Source organism: Desmodus rotundus, chromosome 12 (assembly GCF_022682495.2).
Source record: "Desmodus rotundus isolate HL8 chromosome 12, HLdesRot8A.1, whole genome shotgun sequence".
Classification (NCBI taxonomy): Eukaryota; Metazoa; Chordata; class Mammalia; order Chiroptera; family Phyllostomidae; genus Desmodus; species Desmodus rotundus.
This window is the reverse complement of record NC_071398.1, coordinates 19,828,836-19,849,039: the sequence shown is the minus strand read 5'-3', so window position 1 is coordinate 19,849,039 and position 20,204 is coordinate 19,828,836. Positions and strand designations below refer to the sequence as shown.

Genomic DNA, 20,204 nt, shown 5'->3' with positions numbered 1-20,204 from the left:
TATTAGCGTGCTCCCCACATGGCTTCATCAGTGTGGGAGCAAGCTGAGCTCCGGGCTTCTGGCTGATCCGTCACCGCACAACAAACTGACCGCCTTCGATCAGTCTCTGGCCACCTTTCCCCCTTCGACCATATGGGGCCACAGCGAGGGTCAATATTCCTCTTCTTGGGACAGTTCCTAGTCATTCCAGTGCTGATTAGCTTACAACCCCCCGGGCCTATCCACCACTATCCCACAGGGAAGGAGAAATTTGTGAAGGCTTTCAGTCAGGAACATCCTTACTAGCAATTTGCTGAAGTTCAATGGGTCGAACTATTACGTTCCTCCTCCTGCTGCTGCTGTCAGAGCCGGTGCTGCCACTTACCACACTTCCATGAGTGAAATACCCTGCAAATGGCTCAGAGAGCTTTCATGTCACAGTGAGAATGACAGCGCCTGAAAGGGATCTGGAACACTGATTGAATGCCCTCATTTTGAAAACAGGGAACCGAAGACAGCACACAAGTGAAGAGACTTGCCCGACGTAAGGCTCTGACCAGCGGCAGAGCTGGGGCTAGAAGTCAGGTCTGAGTCACCAATCCCCAGCCAGCTCCCGTGGGACCGGACACAGCACCGAGCGAGAGCCCAGGGCGCAGGGAGGCCGGTAAGTGGCTGACTACCTGCTCACCTGTTTGGATCCCTGTTTCTTGCTCTAACTGATGGTACAGTTTGTTTGAATAGTCTGCCATCTTCTGCTCGATGCTCAAGTGCCTGGCGGTGCTCACGATGCCAGCACAGAACCTCGTGGAGCCGGCAGCCAGCCTGCAGCATGGACCCAAAAAGCTATTAGTTGGACTCACATGTCTGTGAGTGCAGCAAGCTCACCTCCCACACTGCAGCGTTGTTTCATCCTGTTGAAGGATGGGAACAACCTACATGTCCGTCGGCATGACACGGACTTCAAAATTAGAATTCACCCACACAGTGGGATATTATACAGCCATAAAAAAGGAATGAAAAAGCTTTTATGCAACAACGTGGAACGATCCTACTGAGAAAGGCAAAGTGAGGAGCAGTGTTTAAGGAATGCTACCACTTGTATAACACAGGGAAAAAATAAATGAACACCTACGTACTCCAACACATACTGAAGAACATGCATGTGCTTATAAATGGAGAGTATCGGAACTGACACCCAGGACCTTGCCTGGCCTCCAGCGAGGAGAACTTCAAGCTACAGGTCAAGGGCAGGAGCGAGACTTTCCCTATACACTCTTCGACAATTTTCTATGCTGACTCATGTGAATGTATTGCCTTTTAAGAAATAAGTTTTAAATTTAAAAAATGTGTCCAGTTTGCTATAGGCAATAGAACACAAAAGCCTTAAATAAAGAACACTAGGGAAAAATGAAAAATTCAAATAAACTATGAACTGTAGTTAATGTGAGACAGTAATGCTGATATAAGACATTAATAACAAGTGAAACTAGGGGGTGAGTCTTATGGAAACTCCCTCCTATCTTCTCAATTATTCTGTAAATCTCAAACTGTTTCAACATAAATTACTTAAATGAAAATAACAGCAATGGAGCAGAATGTAGGCAATCCGACTCCTAGAGCAGGGGCCGGGCCCACAAGACTTACGCTGCTGCCTGACTACAGAAAGGGGAACAAGGTGTCTTGTGAACCTGAGATAAATATGTGTTTCAGAGACTTGGTTTGCCAGAATCTGCCAGCTCTCTGAACAAGAAAACATGAGTTTTAGACATCGCCAAAACAAAAGAAAGTCTAGTGTTTCCCCCTGTGATTCTCCTCACGCTACTTAGCAACACTGATTGGCTACTGGTGGGACAATGTCACTGAAAGGGGAGGGGAGGAGGGAATCCACGTCTAGATGAATCCTTACCTGCCCTGCTCCAAAAGCACAATGTCCTTCCAACCCATCTTGGACAGGTGATAAGCCACGGATGTGCCCATGATTCCCCCACCACAGATGACCACCTGCGCCTGGGCAGGCAGGGCGACAGACTGCGCCGTGGCCGCTGACGCACTGCTTCTGCCTAAGGACCAGTTCTGCCATCCTCGGCTGGCTCTGTGTCTTCGGACCACTGAGAGCAACCGGTAAAACATCACGTCAGTCAGCGACAGGAGATGTGCTCTCACTCAGCTCAGGAGATTCCAAGCATTTGAACTAGACAGAAAAAAATAAATGTATTTCATTCCACTGCACTGAGTGCATAGGATTCATGAGAAAACGTAGCAACAAAAAACAATCATCATTCATTCAGCAAACACATGAGGATTAACTGAGGCTCAGACACTGTGCTAGGTTAGATACAACAGCAAGCAACAATAAAGAGGCCCCTGCCTTCAGTAACGTTGAGAGAGAGGAGAGCTGTGTATGTGGGGGCAACGGGGTCAGCAGTACACATATAAACGAGTCACGAGGAGTAACTAGGGGCATGATTAATACCCCAATCAGGAAAGACGACATTTGATGGCGGAAATGGAACCGGCTGAGTGCTCCCGACAGAGGAATGAGCGTGCCCAAGGCCCTGCAGTGAGACAGGCCTTGGTGAACTCGAGCGCAGCAGCAAGGCCAGAGTGTCCCCGGCATGAGGAGTGAGGGGGAAACGATCTACGATAAAGCTGGAGGCACAGGCAGAAAGCCATTACACACTGTCCTTGAAAGTGGGGATGTTATTCTAAGTGCCAAGGACAATACTGAGGAGGAACGACACGATCTGTTTTCCAAGTCCAGTCCGCTCCACAGTGCAGACGGGGTTGTGGAACGAGAGGGAAGGCAGAGCTGGGTTAGGAGGCCACAGCAGTAGTCCGGGGGGGATACCATGGTAGCTTAGACAAGGATGGCGTGGCAGTGCAGTCAGAGGCATGACTGGATGGTCTTGGAAGTAGAAGGCAGAAATAAGGATGATGGTTGTGTTTCTGGCTTAATTAAGCAACTGGGGCCACTTGCTGTAATGTGAAGGAGAAGGAAGGAATAGGGAATGAGGCTGGGAGGCTGAAGGGCGGTATGTGTGAGTGTGTGGGTACGCATTCGAATGTTCAACTTTTATTTTTTTAAATTATATTTTATTGATCATGCTATTACAGTTGTCCTGATTCCCGCCCCCTTGTCTCCCTCCACCCAGCACCCCCCACTCCCTCAGGCAACCCCCCCACCATTGTTCATGTCCATGGGTCATGCTGTAAGTTCTTTGAATGTCCAACTGTTAGATGTTAAGTACAATACACCCACTCAGCATCCACGTGGAAACACTAGGCAGCAGCTGGATACGCAAGCCTGCGATTGGGAAGGAGCTGTGGGAGTCATCAGCACATGCCCAACATTTAAACCCCTGACATTTCGAGGAACAAGAACTTTGAGGCTCTCCTGGCATTACGGATTGGGAAGGGAAAGAAAAGACTGGAGACCAGACTGCATGCTGCAGCTGAAGCAGAGTGTACAGATAAAGACAAGTGGCTGAAGAGGAGGAGGAGGAGCAGTCAGTACTACAGAAAGAAAACCACGCAGAGGTATCACAGAAGCCAAGAGAGGAAAGGGTTCCAAGAGGCGGCTAACTGCAGAGGGTGCTGAGGGGCGGAGCTGGGCACCCACCTGTCCACCAGGGTTTGATAGCACAGAGGTCTGGTGCCCTCAAGAGCAGTTTCAGGGGAGAGGGAGGGATGAAATACGGGTGAGAGCAAACTGAAGGTAAGTGAGATACAGGGGTGCGGACAGCTCCATCACAGTCTGCTTTGATGGGGAACAGAGAAGTAGGACGGAAGAGAGGGAAGAGTGTGGGGCAGAGCAAAGTTAGCTGGTTGTTTTTAAAGACGGGAGCTGATCAGAATATTTCACTGCCATGGGATGACCCAGTAAAGGGAAAGAGATGGGCAAGCAAGGAGAGGCAGTAACAAAGACGGGAGTCCCGGGGAAGGAGACAGACACAGGGTTTCAGACCTAAGGGAAGGATGGCCTCATGTTTCCATAGGTCATGTGGGGGAGACTTAGGACACAAGACGTTTCTTCTAGAAGAGCAGAGATGATTGTCAGGCTGATCACTGACACATACGAGTCACAAGGTGTAACCAAGCACACATTTCTACAGGACAATAAACATAAGGTAGAAAAGGAGGAGCACGGCCATGGCCATCGGGAGGTAGCACACAGGAAACAGGACTTAGGCCGAGCCTTGAAGGGGTAAAATAAAGAGAGGTGGGAAACGCACACAATAAAGTTACAGGCAAGCCCGACCATGTGTGTCTGTGGATGGCGGTACGGGGCTGGACAGGGAGGCCTTGGTCTCTGAGTGCTGGCAGCAGGAACTGCGGGAAGGTGGAGCCAGACCATGGCAGGCTGTGAGGACTTGGGCCACTGTACTGCAATGAATTACTACAGGCTGAGCAGGACAAGGGCAGACTTTGAGCAAAACTAATCCAACAGCAAAATGCGACTGAAGTAAGAGCTGCTGGCGAACTACGCGGTCACTGCAGTGTAAGATGAGAATGTAAGACAACAGTGGGGACAGACACGTGGACAGCAGGGCAGCACATGGCTAGTAAGTCACCACCACCATCTTCCATACCAGCCTCAGCCCCATCGGCTCCACAACTGCCCGAACTGTCGGAGGCCAAGGTGCCGACGCCCGTCCATCAGAGAGGACTCTCAGAACTGAGACCAATGCAGGCACAGACAGTGTCCCAAGAGAAACCTCATGCAACTGGGGACTAATTATTTTGGCCAACCTGTGATTGCCACCACGGCTCCCATCCTTGGTGTCTGAAGCAGACTCAGGATAGAAGCTTCCCCACATAGCCAATCTCCCTGTCACCTGTAATCAGGGACAACCTCGAACACACCAACCTTCACATCATGGGAGTACTGGAAGGAGAAGAGAGCAAGGAACTGAAAGCCTATTTGAAAAATGACACAAAACTTTCCCTAACTTAGTGAAGGAAAAAGACATACAAGTCTAGGAAGTGCAAAGAGTTCCAGAAAGATGAACCCAAAGAGGTCCATACCAAGACACATCATAATTAAAATGCCAAAGGTTGAAGACAAAAAATAATCTTAAAAAAGCAAGACTTATACATGTGCTGCCTAGAAGAGACCCACTTCAGATCGAAACACACAGACTGAAAGGGAAGGATAAAGATATTCCATGCAAATGGAAAATGAAAAAAAAGCTGAGTTGACAATACTGATTTTGGACAACATAGACTTTCAAGCAAGGGATGTAACAACAGACAAAGGGCACTTCATAATGGTAAAGGGATCACTCCAATAAGAGGTTATAACTCATAAACACCTACCCACTCAATGTAAGACACCTAAATATATAAAGCAAATACTGACAGACACCTAAACAGAAAGAGCAACAACAGTAATACGGTTATGATTGGGATTTCAACATCCCATTGACATCGATGGATACGTCATCCAGGCAGAAAATTAAGAAGAAAACAGTGGCCTTAAATGATATTTTAGACCAGATGGACATAATTGGTATTTTTAGGACATTGCACCCAAAAGCAACAGAATCAGTATTCTTTTCAAGTGCACATGAAACATTTTCCAAGACAGACCACATGTTAGCCCCCAAAACAAGTCTCACTAAATTTAAAATGACTGAAATCACATCAAGCATCTTCTCCCACCCCAGTGTATGAAACTGAAACTGGAAACCGATGACAAGAAGAAAACTGGAAAAACACACACACACACATACACGGAGGCTAAGGTAACTAACGTGCTACTAAATAGTGACTGGGTCAGCAACAAGATCAAAGAAGAAATCAAAAGCTACCTTGAGACAAATCTCCTCAACAAATATCAGCAAACTGAATTCAGCAATATATTAAAAAGACCACACACCAAGATCAAGCGGGATTTATTCCCAGAATGCAAGGTAGGTTCAATATCTGCAAATCAATTAATCTGACACACCACGGAAACAAAACAAGGGATAAAAATTACACAATCACATCAATAGATGCAGAAAAAACATTTGACACAATCCAACATCTATTTATGATGTTTTTAAAAACCCTCTTGGCCAAGTGGGAATAGAGGGAACATACTTCAACATAATAAGGGCCAAATATGACAAACCAACATCATATTCAAGGGTGAAAAGCTGAAAGTTTTTTCTTTATTAGGAATAAAACAAAGTTGTCCACTTTGACCATTTTTTAAAAGATTTAATTTATTTGTTTCGTTTTAGAGAGAGGGGAAGGCAGGGAGAGAAACATCAATGTGAGAGAGAAACATCAATCAGTTGCCTTTTGTACATACCCTGACTGGGGACTGGCCCACAACCCAGGCCTGTGCCCTGACCAGGAATTGAACCAGTGACCTTTCGCTTTGCAGAACAATGCCCAACCAAGCATACCAGTCAGGGCCACTTTGACCATTTTTATTCAACATGGTATTGGAAGTTCTAGCCACAGCAACCAGACAAGAAAAAGAAACAGAAGGCATTTGAATTGGAAAGAAGTAAAACTGTCATTATTTGCAGATAGCAATGATATTATATAGAGAAACATAAAGAATCCACCAAAAAACATTAGAACTAATAAATTCAGTAAAGCAGCAAGATACAAAATTAATATTCAGAAATCATTTGCATTTTATACACCAGTAATGAACTATTAGAAAAGGACATTAAGAAAACAATCCCATTTACAATTGCATCAAGAAGACTAAAATATATAGGAATATTTAAAGCAAGGAGGTAAAAGACTTGTACTTAGAAAACTATAAGACAATGAAGAAAGAAACTGAAGAAGATACAAATAAATAGAAGGATATACCACACTTGTGGATAGGAAGAGTTAATATTGTTAAAATGTCCGTACTACCCAAAGCAATCTACAGATTCAATGCAGTTCCTATCCAAATGACAAGAGCATTCTGCAGACAACTACAGAATCCTAAAATTTATATGGAACTACAAAAGACAGTGAATAGCCAAAGCAATCTTGCAAAAGAAGAACAAAGTTGGAGGTATCGCACTACCTGATATGAAACTATGCTATAAGGTATAGTCATCAAAAGAGCCTAGTAACAGCATAAAACAGGCATACACACAGATCAATGGAAGAGAATAGCAAACCCAGAAATAAACCCACGCCTGTATGGTCAATTAATCTGTGACGAAGGAGTCAAAAACATACAATGGAATAAACAGTCCCTTCAATAAATCATGTTTAGAAAACTGGACAGACTCATGAAAAATAATGAAACTGGATCACTTTCTTACAGCATCTATAAAATTCAATTCAAAACTATTAAACACTTCAATGTAAGGCCCCAAACCATAAAAGTCCGAGAAGAAAAACAGGCAATAAACTAATGGGACTACTAAACTAAAATGTTTTTGCAGAGTGAAGGAAACCATCGACAAAACAAAAAGACACCCTACTGACTGGGAAAAGACACTCACCAATGATGTATCCGATAAGGGGTTAATATCCAAAATATTTAAGGAACTTATACAACTTAACACCAAAAAGAAAAAAAAAAAATCTGATTAAAAAATGGGCAGAGGACCTCAACAGACATTTCTCCAAAGAGGACATACTGATGGCCAATAGACATATGAAAAGATGCTCCACATCACTAATCATCAGCAAAATGCAAATTAAAACCACAATGAGATATCACCTCACACCTGTCAGAATAGCTATCATCAATAAATCAATAAACAGCAAGTGTTGGCAAAGATGTGGAGAAAAGGGAATCCTTGTGCACTGTTGGTGGGAATGTAAAGTGGTGCAGCCACTGTGGAAAACAGTATGGTGGTTCCTCAAAAAATTAAAAACAGAGCTACCATACTGACCCAGCAGCTCCACTTCAGGGTATTTATACAAAGAAATCAAAACACTAATTCGAAAGCTAACATGAGCCCCTATGTTCACTGCAGCATTATTTACAGCAGCCGGCATATGGAAGGCACCCAAGTGCCCACTGACAGATGGGTGGATAAAAAGCTGCGGTACACACATACACACATACACACACACAATGGAATGTTACCCAGCCATAAAAAATGAATGAAACCTTGCCATTTGTGACAACATGTATGGACCTAGAGCGCATTATGCTACGTGAAATAAGTCAGACAGAGACAGACAAATACCAGTGATTTCACTTATATGTGGAATCTAAGAAACAAAATAAACAAACAAATACAAACAAGTTCATATATACAGAGAACAAACTGACAGTTATCAGATGAGAGGGGCGTTTGGGGGATCGGTAACAAGGGGAAGGGATTAAGAAGTACAAATTTCCAGTATAAGACAGTCATGGGGATGTACAGTACCAAATAAGGAATACGGTCAATAAAACTGTAATAACCATGGTATCACACGGGTACTGGACTTACGGGGTGATCGCTCCCTAAGTTATATAAATGACTAATCACTATGTTGTACACCTTAAACTAATATTGTATGTCAACTGTAATTGAAAAACATCTTTAATTTTAAAAAGAAATAAAGTAAAACCAGATGAATAAAGAAAGGGTAGCCGGGAGGACAGAACCACAAGGCACATGCCCTAGCAGAGAAAAGAGAACTGCGAAAGTGGCAGAAGAGACATAATAACAGACAAGTTTCAAGATGAAATAAACAATGCTAAATGATCAAGGTGTTAAAAACCAATAAAGGGCTTTGTGACTTGTGTTCATGATGACCTTCAACAGAGTCAGTGAAGTTTAAGGGAGGGGAGGGGGGCAGAGAAAGAGAGAGACAGAATGTGATTGATTGAAACAACAGGCAAAAAATCAAGGAAAGGAAGAAACCAGAATCTATTCTAGCAGCCTTGGAACTGGGTTAGCCAAAAAGTCCATATGATTTTTTTCTGTAAAATAAAAGACACATTATCATTTTCACCAATAACTTTATTTATCTGGGTATTTTGAGTATGTCAGCTGTGTCTTGCTACTGGCTTCTAGTGGGTAGAGGCCAGGGGTGCTGCTAAACATCTTCCAACGCACAAGACAGACCCACAGCAAAGAATTATTTGGCCAAAATGTCAACAGTGCCAAGAAACTTTGCAAACCACTTTTGACACATTAGACAAGTCACAGCACCTCTCCAGACACTGCATAAATTAATTAATTAATTTATTTTTGCATTTCAGTTGCATTTTTACCTTTCTTGAAATATTAAAGAAAGGCTGCCCTGGCTGGTGTGGATCAATGGATTGAGTGCCAGCTTGCAAACCAAAGAGTCGCTGGTTCGATTCCCAGTGGGGGAACATGCCTGGGCTGTGGACCAGGTTCCCAGTAGGGGGCATGTGAGAGGTAACCACACATTGATGTTCCTCTCCCTCCCGTTTTCCTTCCTTTCCCCTCTCTAAAAATAATAAAATCTTTAAAAAAATAAAAATAATAATAAAGCATGATATGCCAAATGTTGCATATTTTCTCCCATCTTCAATATTGAAATGGCTGCACAAAAATTCACCAACTTAGAAAAGTTTTTTGTGTGCTGATATGACAGCTGTCACAATACAATCTAACAAAACTGTTGCGAATGAAGCCGAAGACAACATTACTTGAGCCATTGTAGGGAAAAAACACTAAACGAACTTTTTGGCCAACGCAATAGCAAAAGCAAAGCAAAGTTTGATAGCAAAGGCGGTGAAGCCAGTAGAGAAGAAACTGAAGATGTCAAAGACAAAGAAAACACATAACCTAATTCAAAATAAATTGTATTTTAAATGAGTAAAATGGCTGTGTAATACTCTCTGCTAAGAATTTCGGCTAAACAACCTCAATACTGGGGCTGGTTACGCTCAATCTGCTCACACCAACGAGAGCAAGAGGACAGCTCGAACTCCCTCCGAGCTCTTCCTGTAATAACACAGCGCCGTGTGCGCCTGCGCCGCCGGCCCCAGGGACGACCGGGCGACTACACACGGATTCAGAGAACACTTCCCACACCTGCCTCAGCAGAAGAGCCGCCTGGGACACCTCTTGAAAAACCAACACTCCCAGGGAGCTCCCTCTGTAGATTCGGATCCTGCCGGTTCGTGGTGCTGTATTTTTCAACAAGTGGACCAGGTGACCAGGCCAGTTTCAGAAATTGTTATAAATCCCTAGCACCGGAAAAGTGTGCCTCTGGGCCCGCCTCACCCCACCTCCCAGCCCCACACCCCGTGTGTCACGCTTACACGCTCAGGCAAAATGCACTTCGAGATTCCTGAATCAAACCTGAGTGTCATTCACATGGGACCCAGGGGGACGACCTCTACGACACTGACTGCCCTAGCCTAGGTTTTTCCAGGCAATTCGCTGCCGGGCGCTGCATCAGTCCCACCACTTGGTAAAGCACAGGTGCACCGCACGTTTCAACGCGGGAAACCCAGTCCGCCTGCAGAGGAGGAAGACGGGGCTAGACGAGCCTCAACGCGCTGCGGGGGTGAGCGAGCCCGAGGCGGGGAGCCAGAAGCCAGGTCACCCCGGACGCCTGAAGAGCCGGTGCGCGGCGGCCGGGCGCGGGTGCCCGAGTTCCGGACGACCTCCGCCCGGCGGGGCACGGCCTCCGAGAGACCGAGGGAGATGAGGCGGACCCACTCTCGGCCCTGGCCGGCGGAGTCCTGGGGCCAGGACGCGCCTTCTCGGGACAACCGGGCAGAGCCCACTGGAAACGAGGGACGGCCGGGACCACCCCCGAGCCAGACGGAAGCGGAAAGACCGGACGCTGGGGGCCCCGGGGCGCTACGGCCCGCGCGGACAGGGGCGTCAGAGCGGCCCCGCAGCGGTCTCCTCACCTCATGGGCGCCCACGGGCTCCGCGCTCCGCCACAGCCGGCGAAAGACCCGCAGCAGCAACAACAGTCACTAGGGGCCCGGGGTGCGGAAAGGGGGAGGGGACAGGGACTGGGAAGGGACGGATTGGAGGGAATAATGAGTTCCGCGGGAGTGGGACCGCGACCTTCCGCGCTTTACGGTCCCCGGGAGCAAGGGTACGTCGGCGCGTGATCTCAGTCGCGCAGGCGCGCTGTGGTGTCAGCGTTGCAGCCCCGCCCCTGCATCTGGGGCTTGTTGGGGTCTCGCTAGGTCTCTCCTTTGTCTCTGCCAAGGTGAGAGACCTTTGGAGGCATTACCTCTCGAGGCCTCTTTAGAACTTGAGCCTCATTAACCTGGAAATTTCTGCAAAGGCAACGAGGCTGTCCGAGGTGGGCAGCAGCCCCGCTGAAGTGTAGGGTGTGCGGAGGTTCTCTTTACCGTGAAGGCGCGTTTCCCGGTCTGGCCCCACGAGGGCTCTCAGCCCAAAGCCACTCTAGTCCATGGCGTTAAAAGGCTATTTGGACCGACAGGCGTATGTTTCTTGAAGTAGTTCAAGACTTCCTGGGCGAGACTCTAGCAGAGCAGATTGGAAATCCAGTCTGTTGCCCTGCTCCACCTTGGAGGCAGGATCTTACTCTTACTCTGCACCTTTCTAGCCAGGGAAAGAGGAATGCCTTCAGGCCATCATTTTAGAAGTACCCTCCATCCACCCCTCCCTTATTATCACACCACTCATCACCATGTAAAATATATGTGTTTGTTGGCTGATTTTCCAACTAGTTAGAAGCCCTGCCGTCTCACGAAGGAAGCTTGATCTACTACATGGCTGTATTCGCAGCACTTAAAACAGTTTGGCACGTTGTCCAGTAAAACTTTTTTTGAATGGATAGCAATCTAATGAGTGTTGGGCCACACTCTCCTGTTCCCATTCTTTGGATTCAAGCACATCTCACCACACAAACCAATCTTGTTATATCCACGGCCTCTTGTGGCCAGGCACTCTGTTGGGTGATGGGATTCAGCAGTGCACAAGAAACAAAGACCTTCTGCCTTTATGGAGTGTCAGTAATATTCCAGGGACCCTGTGTCACCATGCCAGCCCATAATGTGCATACTTTATACACCCCACATAGCCAATTAACTCACACAAGACAGCCCACATGAGGTCTGGCTTCCTGAGAGCAGAAATTCTGCCTCTTGCTGACTGCTTCCTGAAAAGTTCAAGGCATTCTGGGCTTCTCTCCTAGATAAATACTTCTAATGTTTTAGCTAAAGGCTTAAAGCTTGAGGTCACCTATTTGCCCCCCAAAAGAAGGGATAGGCTAATGAATCTGAGGAAGCCTTACCTGATGCCCAAATGAGACTCTTTGTGGAGAAAAACTTCGTAAGTTTTCTTGGTGAGTCCGATAGCTGGCCCATGCCACTTTCATGTCATTTCAGTGCATAGGAATTTGGGAGAAACCTAGTTGTCTGTAGAGAATGGTGGGTGAAATGAAGTGACATTTAATGTATTGATTCATCTGTTTATATGCAGTAAGTTTTTTTTTAATTTTTAAACATCAATGTGTGGTTGCTTCTCACATGCCCCCCACTCAGGACCTGGCCCGCAACCCAGGCATGTGCCCTGACTGGGAATCAAACCAGTGACCCTCTGGTTCTCAGGCCGGCGCTCAATCCACTGAGCCACATCAGCCAGGGCTGCGTGAAATAAGTTTCGAACAAGCTGTACAGATTTCTGTCTGCTTCCTCACCTGTCACCATTTTGGCCTCCACTTTAAAATGCTAAGTCCTAAAGCTTCTTTCATTGTCAATGATGACTTACACTTCGCAGGCTCTCATAACCACCAGTGCACTATTTTAAGTGCCCTGAGTGTGTTAACGTTTTCAGCCCTTCGTTTCCATAAAATGTCAAAGTTATTCCTTGTGAGATTCTAGACTTCTCAGAGCAAAGCATCCCTTGAAGAATTACACATTGCTGGTGTGGCTCAGTGGATTGAGTGCCGACCTGCAAACCAAAGGGTCGCCGTTTGGATTCCCGGTCAGGGCACATGCCTGGGTTGCGGGCTAGATCCCCAGTTGGGGGTGTACGAGAGGTAACCACATACTGAGGTTTCTCTTCCTCTCTTTCTACCCGCTTCCCCTCTGTCTAAAAAAAATAAATAAAATCTTAAAAAAAAAGAATTACTCATCTCTATGGGCCATTTTTCTCATGCTATTTAGGTGCAGCTATTTTTATCTCTTGCAAACCTTCTGCTTTCTCCTTTTTCTGTCCTTAAGGACAGTAAATACAAGAGGTGGGAAGGATATGTTTAGCATCTGTTTCAAAAGATGTAAGCCAGGAATTCCTTTGCACACCAAGAACTTGGGCTCGGAGCATGTCTTTTCTCCACGCCAAGTTCCTGTGCCTTACACTCGAGAATGTCACATGGGGGCAGAGAGAGGAAGGCCAAAAAAGAAACTCCATTTCAGTCCGAGGGTTCCCATCACCCTGTTCAGCCTCTCCTTCCCCAGAACAGGGGGGTGTGCGGGGGAGGGGGCGGGGAGCTGCCTCAGCCTGTCTCGGTGAAGGGTGTTCTAGTGGCACAGTTCACACTTTACTCTCTGGTCAACTCCTGGGACGCATCGAAGCGCCACCGTAGTTACTGTGAAGTGCTGTAACGCGTTCTTTGCATGTGTAAATGTGCACTGCTGTTCAGCCCTTTCTGTCCCTGTGCAGCGTTGGCTGGTGGTCCTGAAGACGTCCGAGGCACTTAGGTAAATGGGATCTTTTCTCAAGAGCCCTGGTGACGCTAGGCACGCAGGGTGACCGAGCATTTCTGCCCCCCACGAACACGGTATTCACATCGTGCGCTGTATTGCTATCACGGCAGGTTTCAGTTAAGATTTTCTTTTCATGTTACTAGGTTTGAGAATGAATAAACAGACATTTTAATTACTGTTGCCATGCCTGCTTGTGAAATATTCTTCATCTGCAGTAACTCAGTTTAGTACGTGTCAACACAAAAGAAAAGCCTCATACATAAAACCGTTGATTCCTGGCTTACCAAGTTCAAAACAGGAACTTGGTAAGCCAGGAATGTGGAAACCGAGTTAAAGTAGACACGGGCATTACATTTTCTCCATGCAGGGGTGGCCTGGCTGGAGAGAGAAAGCCTTCTGAAGCCATTCCTCCTTCTGAAGTTATTCTCTGTCACCGGGTTCCACATCCTGCCTCCCAACTGACTTCCTACTGAAAACCTGACACTCGTGTGCCTGTGAGCCCATGTTTACGTGGGAAACAGGGTATGTGCGCGTTCTTGCTCACACCTGTGGGGAGATCGCAGAACGTTATGAGAAGCAGCCAGTGCTCCTGCGACAGCCACCTCCATGCACAAATCATAGTGCATTTATGCAGTAAGACACCTGCTGGGGACGCAATACCATGCTGGGTGCTGTAGAACTATCTCACACACACCGTGTAAGACAGAGTAACACTGCAACTGGCTACTGTGCCAGGCGTGTGCCGAGTGCCCCGGCTACACTACCTCACTGACACGTCACCAAAACAGTGTAACAGAGATGAGAGTATCTCTGACTCACCTATGATGAAAATCTATGAGAGTATCTATGATTCACCTATGATTTCTCTATGAGGCTTAAAGAAATGCATTCTCAGGTCGCAGGTAATAAAAACCAGGACTCACATCTAGGTCTTTAACACATGAAGTAGTGAACTATTCACTTAAGTGCTAAGTAGCATGGTAGAGACTCTAATGCAATAGAATCACCTGGGAGATTGAAAACAGGACCCTCCGAATGAAGGGAAACCAACGAGGCTGAAAGACAGAGCAGTACTTCTAAGGACTTTCCAGGAACCTCTCTTGTATCTCGAAACCATTGGATAACTATTTAGAGACCGGAGGAGAAATGATAGTCATTTAAAGCTACGTGGATGAGGGGCGACTTCAGCTGGTCTGAAAGAGCACGCTTTACACAGGACAAGGGTTTCCCTCATACGGTGTCCCATTTTGTCTTTACGACAGTCGTACCAGGTAAGGCTTTAGTGGATGACATGGACTCAGATGGAACATGACTTCCCCAGGATCACACAGCTAGTGGGAAGGTCTGGAAACGGAGCCAAGATGATATAGCTGAACCCAATGATCTTTTTCGGTTTACCAGAGAACAGGTGGCCAGGGGGGCGTCTGAGGCTGAGGTGACCCAATGACTGGAAACAGAGAGACACAGAAGAACAAACAGTGTAAGGACTCGGCTAGCTGTGGTAGATTGATACTGTTTTCCGTTGTTCACTGCGTCTTCCAGGTGGCCTCACACTGCATGGAAGGGCTGGAGTGTGTTTTTGTCCTACTGAACTCAGTTGGCTTTAGCCATCTACATGGCAGGTTTTTTAAAAGGAATTTATTTATTTAGATTTAGAGAAAGACAAAGGAAGGGAGAAAGAGAAGGAGAGAAACATCAGTCAGATGCCTCTCATACACACCCTGACCGGGAACCAAACCCACAACCCAGGCACGTGCCCTGACCTGGAAGCAAACTGGCGACCCTTAACTTTGCATGATGAAGCCCCCACCAACTAAGCTATGATCACTTCTTTTTAAAGATTTTATTTCTTTTCTTAGAGAGTGGGGAAGTAGGGAGAGAGAGAGAGAGAGAGAGAGAGAGAAACATCAATGTGTGAGAAAGACAGACCTGTTTCCTCTGATCCACCCCCAACCAGGGACCTGGCTGGAATCCTAGGCATGTGCCCTGACTGGGAATAGAACCGGTGACCTTTTGGTTCTCAGGCTGGCACTGGACACACTGAGCCACACCAGCCAAGGCCACTATGACTTTTATAAAGGTGGGCAAGTGTGGAGCGAGGCTTTAAGAGGCATTGTGCATTTTCATTAGCCCTGTGGACTCTTGCCTTCCCCGCTAATGTGGGGGGCTCCGCCCACAGCCCCCCCACAGCCACGGGGTGAGAATAAGTCTACCAAGACATGATCTGCTTGGGGAGGAAAGGTGGCTGATCTCTCAAAGGACAAAGGCCAAGAGCCTTTTCCTCAATGGGCTTTTATTAGGTTCAATTTGCACAGGAATACAGGTAAAGCTCATCAATCATTGTCAGGCAGTAAGGATCAAACAATAGATAACAAGCAAAGAACTCTGAGGGCTTATTCTGAGTCAGGGTCAGTTAGCTAAAGGGCTATAAGACTTTGGGAAACAAACTCATTTCAGGCTTGGACCCTTATCACTTAAATTGAGGGTATTAGCAAAGCAGGTTTCACAGGATTTCATGCATTCTTTCTTAGGCCTGATCTCCCCAGGGAACCTGCCCTTTCCAGCATAGGGCCTCACCGCCCTGTGTCATTGTTTCAGGCTTAAATTGAGCAGGGGAATTAAGGCAGCCAAGAGATTAGGAGACTTCTTGCAGACAGAATGAGGACTCACTCAGGCTATGTCAAAGCCAAGGGGCGAGGGTCCATCACCCCCTTTTTCTATAGCCCCCCAAGTCCTTCCCTGTGGGCCTCTTCGTGACCATGCCTGTCTTAGGTCTTCCCTCCCTTGAGGAATCTTACCCATCAGGGTCAGGCTCGAGGTCCAAGCAGGGTGAAGTAAAGTGGGCAGAGGTGGTGCCCCTGCCAGGGAGATAAGCTTTGTCTCCTTAGTGGCTTATGGTCCCAAGGCCTCTGACTCAACCTTAATCATGGGGGGTTACAGCTTCTGAAACCAGGCAGGGCGGTTCCCAACACCTTAAGAAGATCAGGTCATCATACTCAGGACACTGTATCATGGAGGATGAGAGACATGCAAAACAGACCTGAAAATCTGCCTCCAAGCCTGCTGACCCCACACCCTGGAAGAGAGCTGCCCAGCCAAACCACAGTCACCCACAGGTGCGTGAGCATGAGACCAAGTGGTTGCTGCAAGGCACTGTGTTTTGGGCTGGTTTGTTACGAGGCCTTTGTGTGCCTCAGATAAAGGATCTTTCATTATGTTGTTATACAGGAATTATGAAACCAAGGCCTGCATCTCCTTGAGGAATTCTTTCACCTACTGCAAACGTTGAAGTCAATGGTCTTTATTCTGCTTATCTACTAATATTTGAGGAGCCACCTGTGGAAGCCCCACAGGCTAACATGTCAAGGACAGTCTCATGTTCCAAATCTGCTCCTTTACTGTTTCCAGTTCATGAAGAGCCCAGAATCCTGGGAGTCATCTGATCACCTTGTTTGCTTCTCCCTGCACCTCCAGTTCCCCCAGCCCCACAGACCGGTCTCCTCCACTTCTCTCCTCTCTTGGGACCTCTCCTGCACCATCCTGGAGTTCAGAGTCAGCATCCCTTGCTGTGACCATAATCTCTTACATGGTTTTCCCGGTGCTCACTCAGGTCGCCCTGTCCTCACCCTGCCTGTGTTTTCTGAAACACATCAGATAATTTACTGGCTTAGCACCCTCATGTGACCCCTTGTGAGGGAGACGGTGCTCAGAATCTTAATCACAGCAGACACAGTCCCCACGGTGGGACAGGCAGGGGGCCCAGGCTGGCCACCGTCCACGCTGTGCACGGTGCTGGAGCCTGACGCCAGGGTCATCCTCTGCCCCCCCCTCGGGGCAGCTCTACCTCCAGTCACCCCGAGATCTGCGCCAGACCCGCCTGTGCTCCCGAGGATGCCCTGCCCCGGGTGCCTGTTGTGCCGCGCTTGTGGGATTGTTCCTAGTCCTTCGACCCCACACAACCCCTCCCTAACTCCTCCCGTCGGCCTGGCAGACGCCTCCAGAACTTCAGAGCCGCGGCCCAAGATTGCTACCACCTCGTCAGTGAGGCTTTTCCTCCCAGAAGACTGCTGGCCTCCTTTTGGTGTCCCCACTGCACCATTTTCCTGTCGTTTCTCTCCCCTACTGTCTTGGTAAATCCCTCTGGTGAGGACTTGGCTTCTTTAAAACCACAGCACCTAGCAATGTGCCTGGCATTTAATAGACGATGAAGCGAATTGGGAAAAGTGAAGAGCCGAAGCTCTGTTTGCCTGCCTGTGAAATGGGGCTAACGCTCCAGTGGCCGCGGGCGATCAGATTCATTTGCGGCCTGAGCCTTATTAACTGACCAGTAGGTGGCGCTGTGTCACATGAATTGAGGTTTCCTGGATTCACGCGGCTCCTCCTATGCAGTGCACTGTGGCAGGATTAGTTAGGACCCTCAGACACTTGGATCTGGGGCACCGTTGGACGCAAGCCCCTCAGAGGCCAAGAGGAAGGGGATTGTACCGGCTGGTCAAGAGCATGACTTTGCAGCCGGCCTGGTCTGATCTGAACGCCCATGTTCAAGTGCTCAGATTATTCTCTACTGACCTGGAAGATGATTTAGCTCTCACACTACACACTCCCTCATTCCCCCCACTTGCCACCTATTTTTTAACTTAGTTTTTATTTTTATTTTTGAGTTACGTCATTATGATTTACACTGTTTGACTTTATAAAAGTTACTCTCAACTGAGCCACGCCATGCATTCGAATTACATTTCCTTTCTCCCATTTCATTTTTAAAGATTTCAAATATACTGCAAAGTTGAAAGAACTTGATTCTACCATTTTACTAAGCATCCTTTATCACAAATTTATTCATGTGTTCATCCCCATGTCCATTCATTAATCTCTCTTGGTTTTGGCTCATTTCAAAGTACATAGTAGACATCAGTATACTTAACCCTAAATATTTCTTATACTGTTTTTGGTTTTGGTGTTGAGTGTACTGCTGGACTCATGAAATGAGTTGGCTAGTGTTTCCTCCATTTGTTTGTTTGTATTGTAACAGCTTCATTGGGGTATATTCTACATGCCATGAGCTTCACCCATGGTCTATGTGCAGCTGAGTAATTTTTAATCAATTTACACAGTGGTGTGACCATCACCACAATTCAGGTTTAGAACATTGTTATCGCCACATAAAGCTCTCTTGTGCATTTTTATAGTCACTCCCGACTCCCAGCCCCAGCTGAACACTGATCTGCTTTCTGCTCTAGAAATGTGCCTTTCTAGAAATTTCCTATAAGTGGAGTCGTACAATATATCACCTTTTGTGTCTGACTTCCTGCTCTTAGCTAAAGGCATTGCAGTTCATTCACGATGTAGCATGGATCAAGTTTGTTCCTTTTCGGGTCAGTTGCATCTCACTAAAGCTGGGGGAAATTTTGTTCCTTTCTGTTGCTGAATGACACTCCATGACCTGGCTATACCACCGTTTGTCAGTTCTGGGGACACCGGGGGTGTTTTTCCAGCCGTGGGCTCCTACGAAGGGTGTTGCTGTAGGCATTTGTGTGAACATCGTCTTTGTGTGAACAGGTGTGTCTACGTCTCTCGGGCAGGTAACTAAAAGTGGAGTTTCTGGGTTTTATGGTAAGTATATATTTAACTTTTTAAAAAACTGCCAAGTTGTTTTCCAAAGTACCTGTGCAATTCCACATCGTCACCAGTAGTATATGCAGGTTCCAGTTTCACCACCTCTCGCTAAAACTCGGGGATGGCAGTCCTGTGAACTACAGTCATTTTACTGGGTATGTAATGGCACGTCATTGTGGTTTTAATTTTCATTGCCTTAGTGACTGATGACGTTTAGCACCTTTTCATGTGCTTATTCTCCATTCATGTATCTTTTTGGTGGAATGACTACTAAAATCTTTCACCTGTTTTTAATTGGTTGTTTGTCTTCTCATTATTTGGTTGAAAGAGTTCTTTGTATAGTGCATGTAAATCCTTTTTCAGATATATGATTTGTAAATATTTTCTCTCGATGTGTGACTTACCTTTTCATTTTCTTTTTTTTTTTATTTTAATTATTTTTAGAGAGAGGGAAAGGAAGAAAGAAAGAGAGGGAGAGAAACATCAATGTGTGGTTGCCTCTCCCACACCCCCAACCAAGGACCAGGCCTGCAGCCTAGGCATGTGCCCTAACTGGGAATCAAAGCAGCGACCCTTTGGTTCACAGGCTGGCACTGGAGCCACTAAGCCACACCAGCCAGGGCTACCTTTTTGTTTTCATAGTGGTGTCTTTTAACAGCCAAAAGTTTTTAATTTTTATGAAATCCATTTTATCAATTTTTTGTTTTATGAATTGTGCTTTTGAAGTCAGTTCTAAAAAAATCTTTGCCTAAAGCAAGTTCACAAAGATTTTCTCCTATTATTTTCCCTAGATCTCCTATAGTTCTAGTTCTTATATGTACATCTGTGACCCACTTGAAATATGTTTTGTGGGTGGTGTGAAGTAACTGTGTACATTCATGCTTTTGCATGTGGATATCCAATTGTCCCAGAGCCATTTGTTGAAAAGAACAATGTTCCCATTGAGTTGCCTTGGAACCTTTGTCAAAAATCAATTGACCATAAATGGAACCATTTATCTCTAGATGTCTATTCTGCTCCCTTAATCTATACATGTATCCTTTCT

The 20,204-nt window shown here is 46.4% G+C and overlaps 1 protein-coding gene across 3 annotated transcripts in view; it reads right to left on the bottom strand.

Moving 5' to 3' along the window:
* PDPR (pyruvate dehydrogenase phosphatase regulatory subunit) overlaps positions 1-10,960 on the bottom strand; it is a 38,186-nt gene extending 27,226 nt beyond the window's left edge. For 2 of the 3 annotated variants that reach the window (XM_045191736.2, XM_053914740.1), the window contains exon 1: positions 10,766-10,960. Coding sequence is in view for 1 of the 3 variants with exons in the window: in XM_024556085.3 (XP_024411853.1) it covers positions 668-801; positions 1,886-2,109 (358 nt within the window). In the remaining 2 variants the exon portion in view is untranslated. Of the gene's footprint in view, positions 1-667; positions 802-1,885; positions 2,171-10,765 lie in introns of all 3 variants that reach the window. The other variant, XM_024556085.3, reaches the window with a different exon arrangement.
* Between the last annotated feature and the right edge of the window lie 9,244 nt (positions 10,961-20,204).